At 37.7% G+C, this 19,493-nt stretch overlaps 2 protein-coding genes across 4 annotated transcripts; one reads left to right on the forward strand and one right to left on the reverse strand.

Moving 5' to 3' along the window:
• Positions 1 to 125: 125 nt before the first annotated feature.
• Positions 126 to 12,508, forward strand: LOC143855122 (S-adenosyl-L-methionine-dependent methyltransferases superfamily protein). Of its 3 annotated transcripts, XM_077365315.1 has the most exons (9): positions 126 to 273; positions 2,935 to 3,160; positions 3,262 to 3,396; positions 4,389 to 4,611; positions 5,205 to 5,391; positions 5,684 to 5,868; positions 8,781 to 8,918; positions 9,790 to 9,967; positions 12,493 to 12,508. In XM_077365315.1, the coding sequence occupies exons 1-8, from the start codon at positions 186 to 188 to the stop codon at positions 9,916 to 9,918; spliced, it is 1,311 nt and encodes a 436-aa protein (XP_077221430.1). In that variant the 5' UTR covers positions 126 to 185; the 3' UTR covers positions 9,919 to 9,967; positions 12,493 to 12,508. The 3 variants fall into 3 exon arrangements, with proteins under 3 accessions (XP_077221430.1, XP_077221429.1, XP_077221431.1); XM_077365314.1 differs by lacking the exon at positions 12,493 to 12,508 and having other exon boundaries at positions 9,790 to 10,293; XM_077365316.1 differs by lacking the exon at positions 12,493 to 12,508 and having other exon boundaries at positions 5,205 to 5,343; positions 9,790 to 10,293.
• On the reverse strand, positions 12,047 to 19,216 carry LOC143855123 (ALA-interacting subunit 3-like). Its single transcript, XM_077365317.1, has 8 exons — positions 18,919 to 19,216; positions 14,540 to 14,598; positions 14,289 to 14,363; positions 14,069 to 14,185; positions 13,697 to 13,767; positions 13,129 to 13,426; positions 12,742 to 13,031; positions 12,047 to 12,313 (listed from the first exon to the last, which is right to left on the reverse strand). The coding sequence occupies exons 1-8, from the start codon at positions 19,001 to 19,003 to the stop codon at positions 12,259 to 12,261; spliced, it is 1,050 nt and encodes a 349-aa protein (XP_077221432.1). The 5' UTR covers positions 19,004 to 19,216; the 3' UTR covers positions 12,047 to 12,258.
• Positions 19,217 to 19,493: the final 277 nt, after the last annotated feature.

The raw sequence follows: 19,493 nt of genomic DNA on the forward strand, positions 1-19,493 counted from the left end.
GGGTGTTATAAGTATTAATCAAAGGAAGGACCCACTATGCCTTAGTGGGGTTAAGCATTCCTTGAAAAACCAAGGGAGTGCGGATATCATTTTCCTTTTGAAAAATGTCTATGAAACTCTCTCTCCTCCCTCTCAATTTAATCCATTCGGATCAACTTCACAAGCATTTGTGTAGACCTCATATAATGCAAATTCCCGCCCGTCTAATAAAATCCCTCTCTGTGTCTTATCCCTCCTCCACTACCCTTCAAGAGATTGCTTCCAACCGCAAAGGTCCTCTCTCTCTCTCTCTCTCATTTATGTATTTATTTCTTTGTTTTTCTTCTCCTACTGGGTCTTCAGTATCATCTCTTCAATGGATGAGTTGTGTTCTTTAAATGATTGAGGCTGGGGTTGTGGTGGGAGGGTCTTTCTATTACATGGAGCTAATGAATGCTACACCAGTCTGTTATGAGAATTAGGAAATTGAGAACCGTAAAGGAGCTTGTATATGCTTCCTAAAACAAATAAAGCACCAAAACCCTACTCAAAATAAAACCCTTTTCTCCAAAGCTTATTCAATCCGAAATGTCTCTTTCTAGGCTTTTTTTTTTGGGGTGATATAATAAGCTTGTTTCTACAAACTGTAATGGGTTCCAACCAAAATGAACCGATTCCAATGAGATAAAAGATTTGACATCCATTTATAATTAAACATGCCCATTTATGTGGCTGTTGATCTGTTTGCAAAATGGTTTATTTTTGGAACTTTTGAATCTTTTTGTTAAATTGGGTTAGGACTTGAAATGCTCACCAATAGATGCAGGTCAATGATGAGTTCATGTACATTTGATTACTGTAATCAGATTATGCAACTCAAAATTTTTAAGAAAACCATTCTCATCATGTTGGTTTTACGACATAAGGGAGCCTCTGTAGAGGTATGATAGCTCAAATGCTAGCCTAGGCACAACCAAGAGCATGTGGAAATTCTTGAATAGGATAATGAAGGCATGATAAGCATCGCCCAATTAGGCAAATATGCTGATATCCATGCTTTCAATGAAAACAAATTATTCTCTTATGTACAAAGTGACATATTATGCATGTTCTTACACCTTTATAAAGAACTAATTTTGTATTTTTGCTGACTGTTAGCTCAAACTTTGTTTCATTTCCCTTTTGCGAAGCAAGCAAAAGATATTTAGAAATTAGTGAAAAAGGAATACAATAATGATTTATTCATGGAAGAAGAAACAACTCATAAAGTTGTATAAATAAAGGCAGAAATAATAAAAATATTTTATAGATATCCCGTCAAGTCATGAAGACTAAAGCCGCACGGACTTTCCTAACCAAATGGAAATGACTTCACCCAAATCTATTTCGAGGAAGTCCAACTTCAACTGCTGAATATCATGAGTGGGAGAGTGGAAAATTTGCATAGTTCCAGTTCATAAGGCAATAATGATTTATTCATGGAAGGAGAAACAACAACCTAAAGTTGTATAAATAAAAGCAGAAATAATAAAACTATTTTATAGATATCCTCTCAAGTCATGAACACTAAAGCCGCTAGGGCTCTCCTAACCAAATGGAAATGACTTCATCCAAATCTTTGTCGAGGAAGTCCAAGTTCAACTGCTGAACATCATGAGTGGGAGAGTGGAAATTTTGCATAGTTCCAGTTGATATACCTTTAGTCTCCATCTAGTTTGTGACATGATACCTTGTCTGGACAGATGAAATGTAAAGGAAACTTGATTCATGCAACTATATTTTCAGCATACCGTCAATGGGGCTTCTATTATTGATTGCTTCCACTGGGACTTTGAATCACACTCAATCCTTGGATCAGTGGTAAAAGAATACTCTTTGAATAGAGACACGTATTGGATGATGACCACTTGTTCAGCAATTGAATTTCCATACTATACTTAATGATAAAACTCCAAAGAAGACCTTGATTACATCACCACAACCTGTGAAAGTGGGGTTAGATTTGGAGTTGTTCACCGGTGTTTAGCTTGAGCCTGCCCTTAGGTGCTGAGTCCAACCTTATGAGGGTGACTTTGAGCTGGAGAATAGATATCTGCTCCCTTCATATAGAGAAGGTTGCATACCCGGTGGATTAATAATGGTGAGCAGAGTCAACCAACTGGTTTTGGATTTTTCACTGATAGTCTTATATATCAATATCTTGATTTCGCTAAACTTTACTGATATCCTCAATAACTAGATCTTTCAAGCCACCATACAGAAGGGAGCTTCGGCAATTTGCTTTCAATGTTTATTGAATGATAGACATCTCTTCCAATTTGTTAATTTTCTCTTTAACGGCCCCTTTGGTTGTCTAGGAATATCAATCCAGGTGTGCATAAATGAGTAAATGACCAGCTAACTTTTGAGAATGGGCAGGAGAATGGAAATTTTCTCCTTCCAACATATGACAATAGTAACATCAATAGGCAAGTTGAAAACTTCTTTGAGATTATCTGTTCAATTGAGGAGGGATCTCCAAAAATGGAAATTTTAGCTTGTGGAATTGGTTCCAGATATAATCTGCAACATACTATGTCATGGTGCATCTATGGCTGCCTCTCTTAGAGTTAATTATGGAGTACCCACACACGCTTATTATTGAGAAAGGAGTGAAAATATGAGAGAAATAGAAGAGATAGGTAAGATGAATGAAGCGATACAACACAGTTTGAAAGGTTACCCAAGTTGGATTCCCTGAGAATTCCATCTTGAAAGCAGTTGCATATTTTGTCTTCTTATGAGCACTAGAAGTAGTTTCTAGTTCTTCACACTATGTCTTCATGCTGTTCCATCTCAGGTGGTTTTTTTTTAGAGAGAAAAATTAGAAAGTTCACATTCCAACCATTAATCAATATTTTCATGAAATTCTTACTATCCAATACTTCATCGCCGTTATTTGCTTTGGTTTCTTAGGTGTTGCAAAGGTTGTCTTGAAGAAGGGGAAAACACAACTCTTTCGGGATGGAAGTCCAATGGTCTACAGTGGTGCAGTTGATAGAATAATTGGTAGACCTCCACCTAAGACAGGGGATATCGTGCTGGTTTCAGATGGCTCAGAAAAGCCTATAGGATGGGGCTTGTACAATTCGGTGTCTATGTTTTGTGTCCGATTCATGCAACTAGAAGAGGAGGCAGCAAGGTTTGTATTGTCCTTCATGAAGACTACCTTGTGTGGGCCCCATTTAACACAATAGTCATGCTGTTAATCAACAAATCATATAGTTCGCATTTTCTATGCAGGGATCCCTCTTGTGCGTTGAACATGGACAAGCTGCTTGAGACAAGAATTGATGCTGCCATAGAGTTGCGTAGGAATTTGGGGCTTCCCTCTTCAGAAACCAGTGCATATCGCCTTGTCAATAGTGAAGGGGACAGGCATGTTTCCTAGAATATTTGAAGATAGTTCTATATTTAGTACTTATTTTTGTGATTGTGGCTTAATTCAAATCTAGGAATGTCAATCGAATCTCCTGCGTGCAGATTCTGGTGAATTCAGTGTTAAATTGACAAACCATGGATCAGGCATTAAGATCCATTGAGAACAAATCACTTGCCTTAGTTTTTAGGTTTTTTAGGAACCAGAATATAATATTTCTATGCCATTTTTATCCATGGCTGAAGATGTGAAAACCTCTCACCTACTTTTCTTAAAAACTTTCAGATACCTTTCATCAAAATTGTTGTTTGTAGGGAGATTGGCAGTTTCAACCGAAATAATGTAGTATATACACCTACTATTTTGGTTTCATTATGAGTTTCCCTTTTGGTATGCATTTCTGTGGGACAGAAGTAGAAACATTTCGGTTGTTTCATGTCTGTTTTGGTGAAAAGTCAAAACCTTGGTCTCTAGTCCTAGTCCATGGTTGAAGATGTGGAAGCCACTCACCTACTTTGTTCTTAAAACATACCTTGATTTCTTTCACGAAAATTGTTGTTTGCACGGAGATTGGCTTACCATATCTGCACAAAACAATGGAATTGATTTCTCTCATATTCATCAATCTTTAATTCCTTTGTGCTAGTGTTAGAACAGGACCTATGTTAGTAGTCGTTATTTGTCTTTTCAGACACAAGTTCTGACTCAAAATTCATCAAAACTTGCTCATCCTGGGACATTTTTTCCTTTAAAATTTGGAAATGGTCAGAAACTTTATTAACATATAGCAAATAACAACATATTACGGTGGGGGCAGAGATTGCCCCACATATAAAGCGTTCTTACCTTTTTCATAGATTTCAATGTTCCACAATTCATTCTATCTATTTTTTTTCAGGCAAGTTATTATTATTTTTCTTATGGTGTACTTAATTTTTTCAGGCAAGTTAGCTCCCTTATTTATTAGTTTGGATTCATTTGTATATTGCAGGTTGTCAGGCCTGATTGTTGATGTTTTTGGAAATTTAGCTGTAGTAGCATCATCTGCAGCTTGGGTTGAGAAGTACAAATCCGAAATAGAGTTCTACATAAGCCGGATCAGCGAAATTAATCAGATTAAATGGAGGCCGTCTGTTGATATATTGAAAGAAGAGGGATTGGATTTATCGGATCCAGGAGACACCAATCCATCCCTTTCTTCAGAAAGGGTGAAGGTAGAAAGCTCTTGCTTGTCACTAGGTTTGATATTTTAAGAACTATTTGAAGTTGTAAAGTTGCACATCTTGCCTAAGTCCTACTGTCCTAGTATGTGACAAGATTAGAGAGGAGTACATGTCTCTTTGAACAAAAGTAATCTCTGTAGTTCTTCTAAATTTACAGGTCTGTTCTAAATTTACTAATATGGTACATAAGGTTACTTTGTTTGCTATAATTTCTGTGTCACAATATCTGCAAGTCTTTAGTAATTAAATAAGGTTAGAAGAGACCTGTAAATTTAGAACTACAAAGTAATTTACTAGAGTTGCACATCTTTCTCTTTGTAATAACCTTATGTGCTAAAAGTTCTTCTACATTTACTAATGTGGTACGTAAGGTTACTTTGCTTATGATTTATGTGTCACAATATTTACTAAAAGTTACATGCACTGGGTCATGTTCGAAAGCATAGTGCATGGCTTAAAAAAAATACCTTGACCAGTCTGAGACATCCTCTCCATGACATGATTTTCTTGTGATCTCATACACTTGTATAATCTTCTGTAGATAATTAATTGCTCTATGAATTATTCTGAATTCTTTATGCCAGGTTTTGGAAAATGGAATTTCTTACGCAATCTCGTTGGAGGGTCAGAAGACAGGGTTTTATGCAGATCAGCGTGAAAACCGTCACTTTATATCATCAATTTCAAAGGGTCAGAAAGTCCTTGATGTTTGTTGCTACAGTGGTGGGTTTGCTCTAAATGCAATGTATGGTGATGCTAGAGACGTGATTGGTAGGGTATTCAATGCTAATTAGTATCGTTTATCATATAATCAAAGTTTTGTTATCTTAATCTAGCCAAAGTATGTTTTAAGAACTTGTGTGTGGGCACGCGTGATTGTGTGTGTTCTAATTTCTGCTCCTTTTTTTTTTCTTTTCAAAAAGTGATTTTGGAGATACCGATTGACCTATACCTTGGAAATTATGGGGTGAACTAATTAGGTCCAATTTAATTCTACGACCAAGATTGCAGTTTATGTCTGGTAATAGAATGACTTGATTGATCATATGTTATTATCCGCTAGGCATTGATACCTCTTTGCCAGCCTTGGAGCTAGCAAAAGAAAATATCCTTCTTAACAACATGGATCCAAGAAAAATATCGTTTTTAAGAGAAGATGCAACTGAGTTCATGAAAGGAGCTTCTTCTAGAAATGAATCGTGGGATTTGGTTATTTTAGATCCACCGAAGCTAGCACCTCGAAGAAAGGTATGCCACTTCTTTATAAAGCATTTATTCAAGGCAAAATTATCTTGTCTATTAAACTATTCTCTTTTGGTTGCAGTTCGTACTCATCTTAATCGATCTATCATATATGTAGTTCCACTCGATTGACATTAATAAATATGAAACTTGATAGACTTCCATAGAAATAAAATCTTTGCTAACTAGAAGCTGATTTGGTCAACAGTAACCTTTACATTTTCTACTAGTTGTCCTTATCCTTGCAATTTTAATAAATTAAGAAGCCAATAGTTGGCTTCTTTTACCAGCAAATAATAGCAAGAACACTTTTGATCCATATGACAGTTACTAAATAATGAATTGCATCTTTAATAACATATTTGGTCCATATCACACCCATGCTTTGGAACTTAGATGTAGATGTTTGTGCTAGCATCATATAGTGGTGTAAATTGAAGAAATGCCATCTTGGGGGAACAAACACAGCAACCGGTCCTCCGCACCATCAAGGCCTCAAGGGCCAAGCAACAATTGCAAAAGACTTGAAGATGGAGTTAATGTACATGGATATGCAGGTCAATGGGTCATGGATGAGGCCAACGGTTGACATTAGCGTCGTATGGAACATTGTGTCAAGGGATGAGGCCAATGGTTGCACTTAAAATTTGTGAAAAATTAACAAGATCAAAACCGTAAGCATCATTAAAAAAAAGGATCAAAACAGTAAGCTCAGAGACCAATGTTATCTTTTTGGTAGCTAAAGAGGTAGTGAAGGAGAATGGATGGGTACCATTAACCTTGCAACTTTACAAGTATTCTACTGCATGACTTGCAAGTGATTTGGGGCATGAGTTTCTGTGCTCGGTAAAGATAATTCCAATTCTTCTTGTAAGTGGTTAGCATCATGGAAGAGGGATTTCCGTGCATTGTTCTTGTTGTGGTCATGGAGACGATTGCGAGGGTCTAAACCTTACACCTTTGTTGGGCTTATGAAAAAGGAGCAAGCAAGGCTAGAAGAGTTTGGAACTTGGTGTCCCAGGAAATTTGAGACTCATTGGTGTAGTTGAGAGAGGTTGTTGGTCAATCTAGTTGTTAAAGGGTACACTCATACCTTTAGTAGCTAAAGGGTACACTCAAACCTTTGGCATTGATTATTCCGATACATATTCCCCCATTGTCAAACTTGTAGTTATCTCTATTGCTATGTATATGAATTGACCATCTTGGGAACTTTGATGTTAAAAGTGCTTTCCTAAATAGAGTGACCTGCTGGAAGAAATATATGGATAAAATTCCTAGGTGAAAGAGGGGAGGGGGGGGGGGGGGGGATAGTTTCACAGACTAAAGAAAGCAATTTATGGTTTAAAGCAATTTTTTTTTAATGTCAAAGATTTTATTGAAAAAAGAAAACAAGAGAGAAACAACTAAGGATCGAGCTGGTCAGTACAAGGTGAGAAGCAATACAACAAAAAAATAAAAAGGGGAAATAAAATCCAAGACTCTCAGGGAGGTAGAAATTCGAACAGATGTAAGGAATCTCTAGAAATGCCCCGTAGCCAACCTACCGGCTTCTGCATTTGCCGACCTCCTAACGTACCTGTAAGCAATCGGAGCGCCATCTACTAAGTCTTGTATCTCTTCGAACCATGGTGTGAACCTCCAAGGGGAAAGACATCTCCCTTGCAACCACCAGATCATGTTCAGGGAGTCACCTTCTACAATGAGGCTATCCATGGCTGATCTCTCCAGAAACCTCATGCCCTGAAGCGCTACTCTCACCAACGCTTCATTCGAGTCCGCCCACTCTAATAGGCCCAGAAATTGCCCGCCTAGTAGCCCCCTGATCGTCCCTCAGAAGACCTCCTATTCCAGCTGACCCCGGGTTTCCAAGGCTGGATCCGTCAAGTTCAACTTTACTTTCCCCTGACTTGGGGGTTCCCATTCTGATACAAGAACCTGCCTCATCTCAGAGCTAAGCAAATATCTCTGCACCCCTGCCACAATTCATATGCGGAGACAAACCTAAAGCTTGTGACTATTTTGAGCCATGAGATAGTTAAAGGCTTAAAGCAATCACCTTTACATAGATAAAGTGAGGTGACTTAACTTTGCCCTTAAAGAACCAAGCATTCCTCTCTTTCCAAAGGACCCATAAGGTGGCAAGCAACACCACTTTCCACATTGTTTTCCCTTTTGATGGCCATGGGAAACAAGAACACTCCTCCAATAGGTCATGAGAAGTGCAATAATATTGTCACTACGTATGGAATTTGTAGAAGCCATATATTTTGTATTTATTTTGAGGTGATCTAAACCATTGAATTGCTTCAGAACCAAAGAGATTTAAGTTTATAATTGAGAAATGATAGATTAGCTACTTAAAAACTGGAACAAGAGAAATCAATTTCAGAATTTGAGATATCGTAGAGTAGCTACTTAGAAATATCAATAAGAGAAATCAATTTCAGAACTGATTTTACATGGAAGTGTCACATGTAAGATACGTGGTAAAGATCATGGATTGTTAGCTTACAAGTTACAAGTGCGTTAGAATTAAAAATGTTACAAACTTTCAAGTGCTTTAGAATTAAAATCTGTACATGCTTATGCTATCATATTTCCATATTAAATTGAGTTTAAGTATGTTGTGTGAAGACCCAATCTTTCTTTTGGGTTTTTCCTTTTATCAGTTTTTGCAATGGCTTTTGTAGTAATGCATTTTTAATATTGTTCTCTTCTCAAATGAGAAATTTGACATTTGAGATTCCTTCAAGAGTTTCTCCATCAAACTGGAAATTTTTTAATTGAAATTGAAACAGCTCTTAATTCACTGTCATGGAAAAATCTTCAAATAAAGCAGCTTTTGATTCAATGTATTGTGAAGGATAAATAAGTGTCTATTGTTTGCTTCTTACTGGGTCAAATGTACTATACAGGTCTTACAAAGTGCATCTGGCATGTATAGAAATCTAAACTCTTTAGCAATGCAAATAACAAAGAGAGGTGGTCTTCTCATGACTTGTTCCTGTTCGGGAGCTATGACTCAGAGTGGAATGTTCCTTCGTATTCTTCAGGCAAGTCATAATTCCCATTCTCAATTCTTTAATTCTTTCTAAGAAAAACATATTGATGTACAGTGGATGAAATGCTGTGTGGCTAGGGTTAACGGGGTGGTGATGGACTACACTAATAATTGATACTCTATAATGCCTTATATAAAATGCGGCCACCGGCAATATTAATTATTAGAGCGCCCGCTGTTTTCAAATCATGCTTAGTTGGAAAGAAATGTAAGTAACAGTTTTAATGATAAATTGGTTAAAGCTTTCTTGCCTAGATGACCCTAGGGGCGGCAACGGGGCGGGGCCGGATGTTGCATTCCCCGTCCTCGCCTCGGGGATAACGGGGAATCTCTGTCCCCCCGCCCCGCGGGGAAAATCTATTCCCCATCCCCGCCCTGCACACTACGGTGAAACATGTTTGATGGATTTTTTAATTGACAATTTCTACTAAAAATGCATTTGAAAAAGATATTAGGGAAAATTTAAGAATACCAAAGGAAATTTGTTCGATGGCAAGTGCGGCTACCCAAATTAAAAGCGGCAAACCCAAATTTATTAGCGGAAAATTCAATTTTGTATTGGGATAACAGGGTGGGGCGGACCGGAGCAATCCCCGTCCCCGCCTCCGCGATGGGGAATTTTTTCAATCCTCATCCACATCCCCGCCCCCGCTTGAACGGGGAATCCCCTCCCCGCTCGGAGTGGCGCGGGACGGATCCCCTCTTTCGCGGGTTTAATTGCCAGCCCTAGATGACCCTCAAAAACTCAATTATCGTATTTTCAGGCATCGATTGAACCACTTGACAATTGACCTTATTTTCTGCTGTAAATTTGTTACTGCAATATTTTTTTATGAACACTTTTATCTCAACTATTTATTCAGGGTGCTGCCTCAATGGCAAGTAGAAAAATTACAGTTGTGCGTCAAGCTGGAGCAGCTTGTGATCATCCTATCGATCCAGCATACCCAGAAGGTGCATACCTTAGCAATTTCTTGCTTAGGGTACTGTAGAAGGCATAAGCATGTAGCTGTGAGTGGAAAGCAATAGAAACACCCTCCAGTAAGTTCCACCCATCGTCTTAATTGTTGACAAAACAACCTATCGCTTATTATATTTGTCAAATAAATAGTTAATCTCTGGCGAAACAGCCTCCATTCTTTGTTTTTGGAGATCTACAGATCTGTCGGAGCCATTTTCCATTGAGATTTTCAGTTAACTGGAACAAGAGTATTGCTGAACTGCTGGGCTGCTGAATGCTAATTAGATCTTGGTTTTTAGGTCATCTAAGGGGGGAAAGGGATTTAGGTTTTGGTTTTATTTTGTGTTTATGCGATTGAAACAAAATTTCTGGCTTCAGCAATGCCTTCGATGTTGGGTTTTCTTTCTATCTGAAATTCTAGCAGGAATACTGATTTTTTAGCCCAGAATTTATTTAAGAACCTGGGCTGGCTCCTCCATTTTTTTTTGGGAGGCAACTTGGGATCGAACCTGCAATCTCAAGGTTGAGATATAAAGCCTCAACCATTGAGATAAAGGCCCAACCCTGCACCTCAAAAGTACAAAGAGGGTGACATACCACCCTACTACCTTCACATCTACAAAACTAATTCAAAGAAACTCAAGGAGTTACAAAAGTACATGAGGGTAACATACCATCTTACCTTGGGAAATATAAAAACTAATTAATACCCTAAAATCTTATTTGCAACCAATGCTAGGGATTCTCAAGAAATCATATCTCACAGCACCTTTAGCCAGCACCTTTAGCCAATGTAGGAAGAAGATCTCCAATGTCAGAATACACAATTTTTCTTAATGCTGTGACCATGTTCAATTTTTCTGATTATTATTATTATTATTCCTTACTGAGGGATTCTAGACTCACATGAGCCCTTGGAAAAAAAGGGGTGAAAAGGCGCCCCTATTGGTCAATAGCCATTTATCATCGGCACATAAAATTATGATCATAAGTGTCATAAATGAGAATTGACCAATAGGGGCGCCCTTTCACCCCTTTTTTGGTGCAAGGGCACCTGTGACTCTAGCATCCCTCTTATTATTGTTATCATTGTTATTAGTTTTGATTATTATATTTAATTAATCAATTGATTCCACACAAGCTTAGAAGCTTCCACGTTACAAAAAAAAAGAAGCATGAACATTGAACACAGACAATACCAAGAATCTTCAAGCATTAGACTACTCAAACCACATGGCTGCCAATAAATCTCCATGTTCTTTACTTTTCTAAAATTTTATATTAAGAGTAATGATCCAGTACAGCTCTATGTGTTGGACAGGCAGGTGGTTTGATCATTATATTTGGATACCCACTTCAACTTACCTTGACCGCCCATGGTCCAAAATTCGCTCTAATTGGATGATCCTAGCCATTGAGAGCCGATTTTTGGCCGTTAAATGTGATCTCTTGTCTTTTATATTTTCTTAACATGGGCAATCCAAGTTGGGTCCTATCGGCGGATGGCCCCGATTATGGGCTCCAATCGGATCGGTGTGTTGTGTTATAATGCAATGTACGGATCATTTCTTTTTATGTTAATAAAAGTTTAACATAAAAATGAATTATGCTAGAGATTTACAGATTGAGTAACTGTTGCACTGCTTTTTCTGCTATATAATGATTTTTCTAATGGATATCGAAAGAGCCTAGTTTTATGATTTATTGGTTTCTATTTATAAGATGGGAATTGCTAGGGATATTCATCGTCTTTATTCGTTTTCCTATGACCTCCTAGGTCATGGGAATCCTTTCTATCTAATAAATTCTTACCATTTCTAGAAAAAAAGAAGATGGATTTGCTAGGGACCATCGCATTGCTCTTTCCCACCCATAAATTTAGGCGCTTCCCCCCTTTCTAGTTTGTTTTGGCAAGCCTAGTTTTAAGGGTAACATTACCAACCCAGCTCTTTTTTATGGCTAAATTGATCTTCATGTAAAGCAATAAAATCCACATCAAAGTCAAAACCACCATAATGCCCAAACAATTGCCAAAAGAGCTCGACTAGGAGAGTAAGTTTGCACCCGACATCTACATGATGCAGAAAGTAGGATTCATAGTTCCCTGAACTTACCACTGTTTTATCATATGATAGTTTTTGGCATTGAAAGAATGGAGAAGCTCTGCAAATCTTTTTATCTAAAATTATACATGCATTCCTTCAACGTCTTGCTGTCACAAAATCAAACTCTCAAGGATGGGATGGAAATTCCATGTGAATTCAAATGTAAAAACATTTATATCTCTCAATACATGTAAGAGTTACATACAGTGATGTGAACAAACAAATAAATCACTCAACATTTAGAGCATTCAAATAAATATGAACAATCAGTGGCCTGAAGGATTCCTGTTCCATGACAAATATGAAGGATCTCCAAGGCGCCTGCAGTAAGAAGAGCAGTATTAGTTCAATTGAACTTGAAGAGTTGTGGCAGACCATTAGAATTTCCTTCCCATACTTCATTTATTTATTAAAATTTCAGATATTTGAATTTCTATTACACGTTTTTTTTTTCTTTTTTCAAAATGGAAATATAAGTAACTAATGCTATGGTATCAAAGGGGACAGTTCTGCATGGCAGCACAGGTGAAGAAATCCTATATAACCCAGGTGTATGATATCCACACCCTTCATAAAGGAGAAGGTTCTAGGCATTTTTTGAGGTGATTTTTCTCACTATGTGATTGCATTTCTTTATAGAAGTCATCAGCATTTCCAAATGCATCAAGTAATTTCTGAGATCTAGGGTGGAAAGTAGTGAATTGAAAGCAATGTAACAGTTTTCAGATGTGCGTGTTCATACAACTCACCTTGGCTTGACCAGGTATACGACAATGAAGGCCAAGGCCAAAAAGAGGCACAACCCGCCAACCGTGAGATATGCAATTCCAAGAAAGTCATTCTTTCCCCCAATCCAGCTCGAGGTTGAAAGCACCAGTTTCTTCTTCCCATTAAAACTGTATGTGTTGTAATTGTTCTCTAAAGTCACTTGAATGACAGCACTCTCTTCAAGGTCTACCTCAATCTTCCCATACAACTTCCTAAAAGTTGGGAGAGCCGCAGTTCGCATCCAAACAATGAGGTCTTCCTGGTGACTCAACTGTTATAGAAAACCATGTTAGGAAAAAATTGGTCACTTCGCAATTCATGCATATGAGATTCCGCTCTGTATGACAAGTGGACTAAGCATGACTTACCGGTGTGTCTGGATCGAGCCTTTTACCACCTATGACAGTTCCATTTTGGAAGTTCCTGGGGTAGACATCATCTCCAAACTTTTTGTCCCTATCACTTTTCCAAGCAATACCGCTCGTGTTCACTGTCACTGCCTGGTTGTTGAGGGAAAAGTTGTATGTGTCGTTGAATAAACTCCAAGCTATGAGACCACAAGGAACAATTGGAGATCCATTTGCATTATCTTCAGGATCACAGCCATCCGTGGAATTTGCGCTGCTATTACTCCTCAACTGCTCATCATTTCGACTCTTAACATACCTGAATTGCAAAGTCATCATCAAGAAATGAGTTTGCGCACATAGTACACTAGTGTTTTCCTCTTTGACAGAAATCTCTAAGAAAGTGGCATTATGAAAAATTATACGAACGTCCAGAACACTAAAATCATTGTCACACTACCCATTTTAAACCGAATAAGATGTAAATAATGCACAATTGTGCAAAAGGGATTCACTAAGTTCTCAATGAATATGGAATCCAGACCTGAGACTTCAAATATGAGTATAAGCAAAAAAACCAGAAGCATACCTGCGGTGGTTCTGGTAGAAGTTATCGAGTTGATAATACACATAAATAGGATGCTTCATACGCTTTGGCACCTGCAATAAATAATTGAGTCCAACTCAGTTTTACTTTGGAGGGTTTTCTTCTTATGAATATGGAAAGTTCATAACCATCCATAACAGAATTTTACAGTTATGTGGAACAAAGGGAATAGGTGACATGGGTAAACAAAGCATCTGAATGTTATGGAGCCCAAAAATGGGCTGCTAAGAATGGGTAGAATTCTGGTATGATCAAGTGAAGCCTACTATGAATATACAAGAGTTACTGTTCTCTGTTAAGAAAACAATCTGATATCCAAGAAAATGTATTGTTTAAACTTTAAAGGAACCTTACTATTAGTGTTCTATTGCATATTTTGTTCGATGATGGGTCTTGTATGAATGAGAGCTTATCTCCTCTCAAGTTTTCTGGTATACAGGCAGTCTCATACCGGTCAACAATTTCGACAACCTGAAAAGGGAAAATACTTGTTCAGCAGAAAATAGAGTAACACGACAAATAAGAGCCAACATCAAACTTTGGATAATGAATTTCTGTTCAATCTGAAACATACATCGCGAGAAGCAAGCAGGGAAGCAACTCCGATTGGGACAAAGATGATGCTAATGAGCAAGAACGCAGAGATCACCTGCAAGAACCACATAATTTGTCAGATTGGATATCGAACTTCCAAGTTCCAGAGAAAGCTAACAAACTAAATACACAACTACCCATTTCCAAGATTTTTGAAACATTCAAATGATTACAAGGCTGAGAGTAGTATCTTTCATTTGAAAAGATGTTACAAATTTCATCGGAACTCACCCATTGTGGTGTCAGAATTGGCTTGCAAGCTGGAAGCTCCTGTTGAGTAAACCTTGAATCTGCAGGAATAAATTAATTTATGGTTTTAGCAATCTTTGTACAATTTGTTTCTGGGGAAACAGAAAATAATCAGTTCTAAGTAATTAAACAACATTATCCACAATAAAGATTAGTGATTTTCTTAATTTCTTTCAGAAATCATTTTGGTTTTATGAGGCTGTATGGTCAGATAATCAGACCATCCATGTGTTGAGACTTATTTCCTACCAAGGACGGGTAATGGTACAGAAATGAAACTCATCAAGGATAGTAACTATCCAAAATAGTTGTCAATTCCATTTTGATGGGGTTGCATTTCTCTTATAGAGTGGCATGCTTGCGTGTTCTGTTTCGGAAAAGACAACAAAATTTGAAGTGGAATGTTTTGGTGTTCTGCTTCATAAAAGACAACTAAATTTTAAGTCAAAGAAATGGAGAAATTATAATGAAAAATTACAAAAGAATAAGAACACTAGAAAACTAAAGCGAAACGTAAATTCACATTTTATTAGACCAATGATCTATTAATATATTATTTTTGAACATCACAATATATTAATATCATGTTAACATCCATCTAAAATCAACATAGTATACTTAGAACCGATTGCAATTGGAAGATGGACTACGGCCTAATCTAGACACAAATGGGTAAGGCATCCTAATCTAGGCTCACACACGTGATGTACGCGTGTCCGTCATGAATGTGTGGGGTAATCTACGGGTAAAGCCAAGAGTTCACTTAGCGTAAATCCGTGTTCGATATACTCTACCTGTATCCGGGTAGCAGTACGTGAATTAATGGATCCGTTTACGCACCACGAAGGTACTAGGCTAAGAGTGGAATGTTTCTCTAATACGAGAGGCACTGGGTCATAACCTCCCAGCCCACCATGCTAGATAATACTCCGGGTTCCTAAATAGGACGTGTGTGCATGTGATATGCAAGGGTGTGGATGAAGTGATGATAGTGTGTGCAAATAAGTTTCCGAAATCTATGATGCCTTCGGGTTTTGTTAGATTTAGTCTGTAGTGTAATCTGTTACAAAACAAAGCATACAAATTAATCTATCTATAGCAACACACATAGAAGATAGAGTTTTAATGAGCCTTTTAAATTAAAATTCAATTGAGTTATCCATTAAAATTTTAATAAAGCTAGGTAGTCCCAGTAGAGTCTCCAATCTGTAGACCCTGATCCGGGAGAAGGTCCCTTCACGACCCATGAGGGTGGCTTGGATTTGAATTGATCTTGATTTGTTTATTAATGTTTTGATGAAAGTTTTCTTTTCTGTGAAATTAGGACTACAATGGTAATCTAAGTTTCACACAAAAGAAAAGACTAGAGTCGCCACCTAGGTAAGGGACCTAGGACCCATAAGTGACACTGCAATGATTTGAGATCCCAGAGTCTAGATCCATTATCTGATTACGAGGATCTTGTCATCTTTCTTCATCTTTTCTTCAACCTTATGGCGTTGATCCACAAGCCCGTTGAACACAGTCATGTGTTGTTGAAGATTCCCCACCCATGTGTCGTCAGCCTGTGCAATTACAGCTTTAGATATAGTCGGTCAACCAAGCTTTTTGACATGTAAAGCTTCTCCAAATTCTCCCATAACTTAGGCACCGATTTTTCATCCATAATGTTGAACATAACGTTATCCGCTAGACACAGTCGAATCGTGCCGACTGCCTTCGACTCAATGTATTCCCACTCGACATCTGTCATCTTCTTCGTCTTTCAATGCATTAGCCAGGCTTTGCTGAATAAGGATGTCTTTTACTCTCATCTACCATAGGGTCAAACCCATCGATGTTGGACTAGATAGAACTTGACTTTACCTCCATTTTAGATCACCCCACACCTCTAAACGACACTGTAACTTTGGTTATTCCACACAAAGTAGAAAACACGAAAAGACGAATAGAAGATCAAGATGTTCGACAAGATGTTTGACAGAGTGGTTCGTACTTTGGGTGGTATTGTGTATGTACCATGAATACGGAAGAATCTAGTGTCTCTTAGGTTGGACTCTAAGGATTGTCCGTATTCAGCTGCAGATGGAGCCATGAATATCACACGCGACAGTATGGTTCTGATGAAAGGAGTTAAGGATGGTGAACTGCATCGCCTCATTGGAGACGCAATGACTAGTGTTCCTAAGATCTCAATAGTTACTTCAGAATGGAGTAACGTGTGCACGCATAAGGTCTCTTTCGCAATTAGTGTAGAGATGAGTTTTTAGGTTGTATAAGATGGTGAGGAGGTGACAATTCCTGCGATGGGAGGACAAATTGAGATTCCCATCCAGGGTTGACTAGGGGAGTCAACTGGTTGGCGGCTACATGTGTGCATTAACCGTGTTGATTAAGTCAGGTGGAGTCAGAACTAGGATGATTCATTGGTGTGTAGCTAGGGTTGCAACTTGGGTCGGGTTTTACATGACCCGAAAATAACATGGGTCGGGTTTAGAAATCACGGGTCTTGGGTAGGGTCGGGTTTTAAATTGGAAAACCCGACTCAATCTTGGGTGGGCCAGGTTTAAAGAAAAAAAAACACGAAACCCGGTCCGACTCACATGGGTTGACTGTGCCATTCTTAAATATCTCTTCAATAACATAGAAAATTATTTTCAATATATTGATACAATTGTTTTGATTGAGGGAGCATGTCTGTTATGCGAAAATATAGTGTCCTTCTTAAAGTTATACACTTGATGACATAAATTTAGAAATTTTTGGTGTGAAGATTTTTTTTTTCTACAATCTTTAAAATTAGTCACTATCCTACGCTAAAAAATGAAAACCCGACCCGACCCGACTATCTTGGGTAGGGTCTGGTTTAGGAATCTCGGGTTCTCCTGTAAAAAAATTAGACCCGACCCTCCCGACCCGAGTTGCACCCCTATGTGTAGCCGGTACTTTGGAAGGCTAATGATTGTGTGGGGCATCAGATCAGTGGTAATACCCATGGAAAACCTTTAGGTGGATAGGAAACAAGCCAAGGTGGAGATTGTTGGGAGTTTCCTTGTTTCCATGCCCCTCCTCACTTATTTTTAGAAAGAGCTTTTTTTAGGTTTCATAAAATCTATGATATAAAAGGGTTTCCAAATTTCACGATCTAGTGTGGCAGCTATACGTGACGGGAGGTGAAAAGAGAGAAGAGAGTGTTTCTTCTTGGTTTTTCTCTTGGGTGCTCTTGTGTACGGCCTTGTTTGAGAATAAAAGGAAGGGTTGTGGTTTGCAGGTTTTGGGTTAATCCTGTTGTTATCCTCGTATTTTGATTTCTCATATTGTTGTTCTGATTCTTTATGAACGATCAGATCAGATTTTGCCCGGCGGATTTCTCAACATAGCATACCACTAATACACTTACGGTTTTGGTTTTCCTATGCGTTTTGATTTCAATATGTGTTTCGATAGAGATGAAACAGAAACACTTCGATTGTTTTGTATCGGTTTCGGTGAAAATTTGAAAATATGAACGAGATGTTCTCTATATCTGCCCATAATGGAATGGAATTGACATATATTACGACTGATAGCTTTCAAACGGACACTTAAAGACTGTCAATGCTCCACATTCAACAAGTAAACATCCATTGATTGGATTGTTACCATCTGTGTTATGGGTATGTTTTTGTTCCTAGTGGTTTTATACTAAATCGCCAATGATCCTCAACTTTCACGATCACTAGAATCATCTTACATGGCAAAGGGAAAGACGCCAAAGCATACGATGGAAGAAGAATCTAGAAAGACAATTCTCCATAAATAAAATCAGCTGAAAATTCAAAATTCATTCCAAATAGTAGAACAAAAGCATATCAATTCAAATCATGATCAGAATAAAAGAACCAGGCTTAGTAAAATCTAATCTATACATAAGAAATAACCAACAAAAAACAGAGAAAAAATCAATACATAGTTATAGGACCATAGATGAAGCAACCAGAAAAAAAAAACACCCATACCAGTCTAAACAAAACTATCCCATGCTAAGATATCTCTATCCAAGAAACAAAATTTTACAAAAATAGCAAAAATACCCAATACTATCATCTCATCTCATATAAGAAATTTGTCAAAAAAAAAAAAAAAAGAAGAAGCAAAAACACAGAAAAAAAAACATGAAAATTGAGCTTTTAGAGGAGATTACACTTGGGTCTCTTGGAATTTCTATATCAAAAAAGAAAACCCAATAATATCATATCGTCTCATATTAGAAATTTGCCAAAAAAAAAGAAGCAACAACACACAAAAAAAAAAAATATATATATATATATATATATATATATATATATATATGAAAGTCAAGATTTTTTTGAGAAAATTACACTTGGGTCTCTTAGAATTCCTTCTGGGTGCCTCTGAATCAGCAGATCCAGTGCCTCCAGAGGTGGATGGAACGCTTGAACTCATCTCAAAAGCAGAACACACAGGGCACAAAAGGGAAAAAAAGGAGAAAAACAGAGAGAAAGGTTTGTGAGGAAGAACTGGGTTTCTGAGATTTTTAAGCAGAGGCTTTTTCTTCTCTTGGGTTTATCTCTTCCTCTTGTTTGACTTTGAAAACAGAGACAACAGAAGAGAAGCAAAGAGGAAAATTCTAGTCTGCCGCCTTGAGAACCAGGATCGATGAAGAGTCAAACAAAGGCAACGCGTTTCAAGGCTACTGATATTTGCACTACTTTGTTTTGATAATTGCACTAAATCACCTTGTATCTTCATTTTTAAGAAGCTTCTGAGACCTTCTTTGCATTTGTGATAACTTTTGACAGAGGTTAAACACTAAAAGACAATTTGAGTTCGTGCAACTATAAAAAAATTGTAGTGCCAATATCAGTAGCCAAAATCAAAATTTTCCGCGGGGTAAGAATTCACCTGGTCCTTCGAGCTTAATAAAGGATCGCTT

Source organism: Tasmannia lanceolata, unplaced genomic scaffold (assembly GCF_043159265.1).
Source record: "Tasmannia lanceolata isolate RefF3 unplaced genomic scaffold, GAP_Taslan_0.1 ptg000020l, whole genome shotgun sequence".
In the NCBI taxonomy this organism is placed as follows: Eukaryota; Viridiplantae; Streptophyta; class Magnoliopsida; order Canellales; family Winteraceae; genus Tasmannia; species Tasmannia lanceolata.

Bases quoted from the DNA above. Each gene is read 5' to 3' on its own strand.
- LOC143855122 (XM_077365315.1), top strand. From the start codon at position 186: ATGCAAATTCCCGCCCGTCTAATAAAATCCCTCTCTGTGTCTTATCCC. The intron at 274-2,934 runs GTCCTCTCTCTC...TTGGTTTCTTAG, and splicing joins GATTGCTTCCAACCGCAAAG to GTGTTGCAAAGGTTGTCTTG. The intron at 8,919-9,789 runs GCAAGTCATAAT...CTATTTATTCAG, and splicing joins TGTTCCTTCGTATTCTTCAG to GGTGCTGCCTCAATGGCAAG.
- LOC143855123 (XM_077365317.1), bottom strand. From the start codon at position 19,003: ATGAGTTCAAGCGTTCCATCCACCTCTGGAGGCACTGGATCTGCTGAT. The intron at 13,768-14,068 runs GTAAGGTTCCTT...TATTTATTGCAG, and splicing joins TATGCAATAGAACACTAATA to GTGCCAAAGCGTATGAAGCA. The intron at 12,314-12,741 runs GTGAGTTGTATG...TTCTTACTGCAG, and splicing joins GTATACCTGGTCAAGCCAAG to GCGCCTTGGAGATCCTTCAT.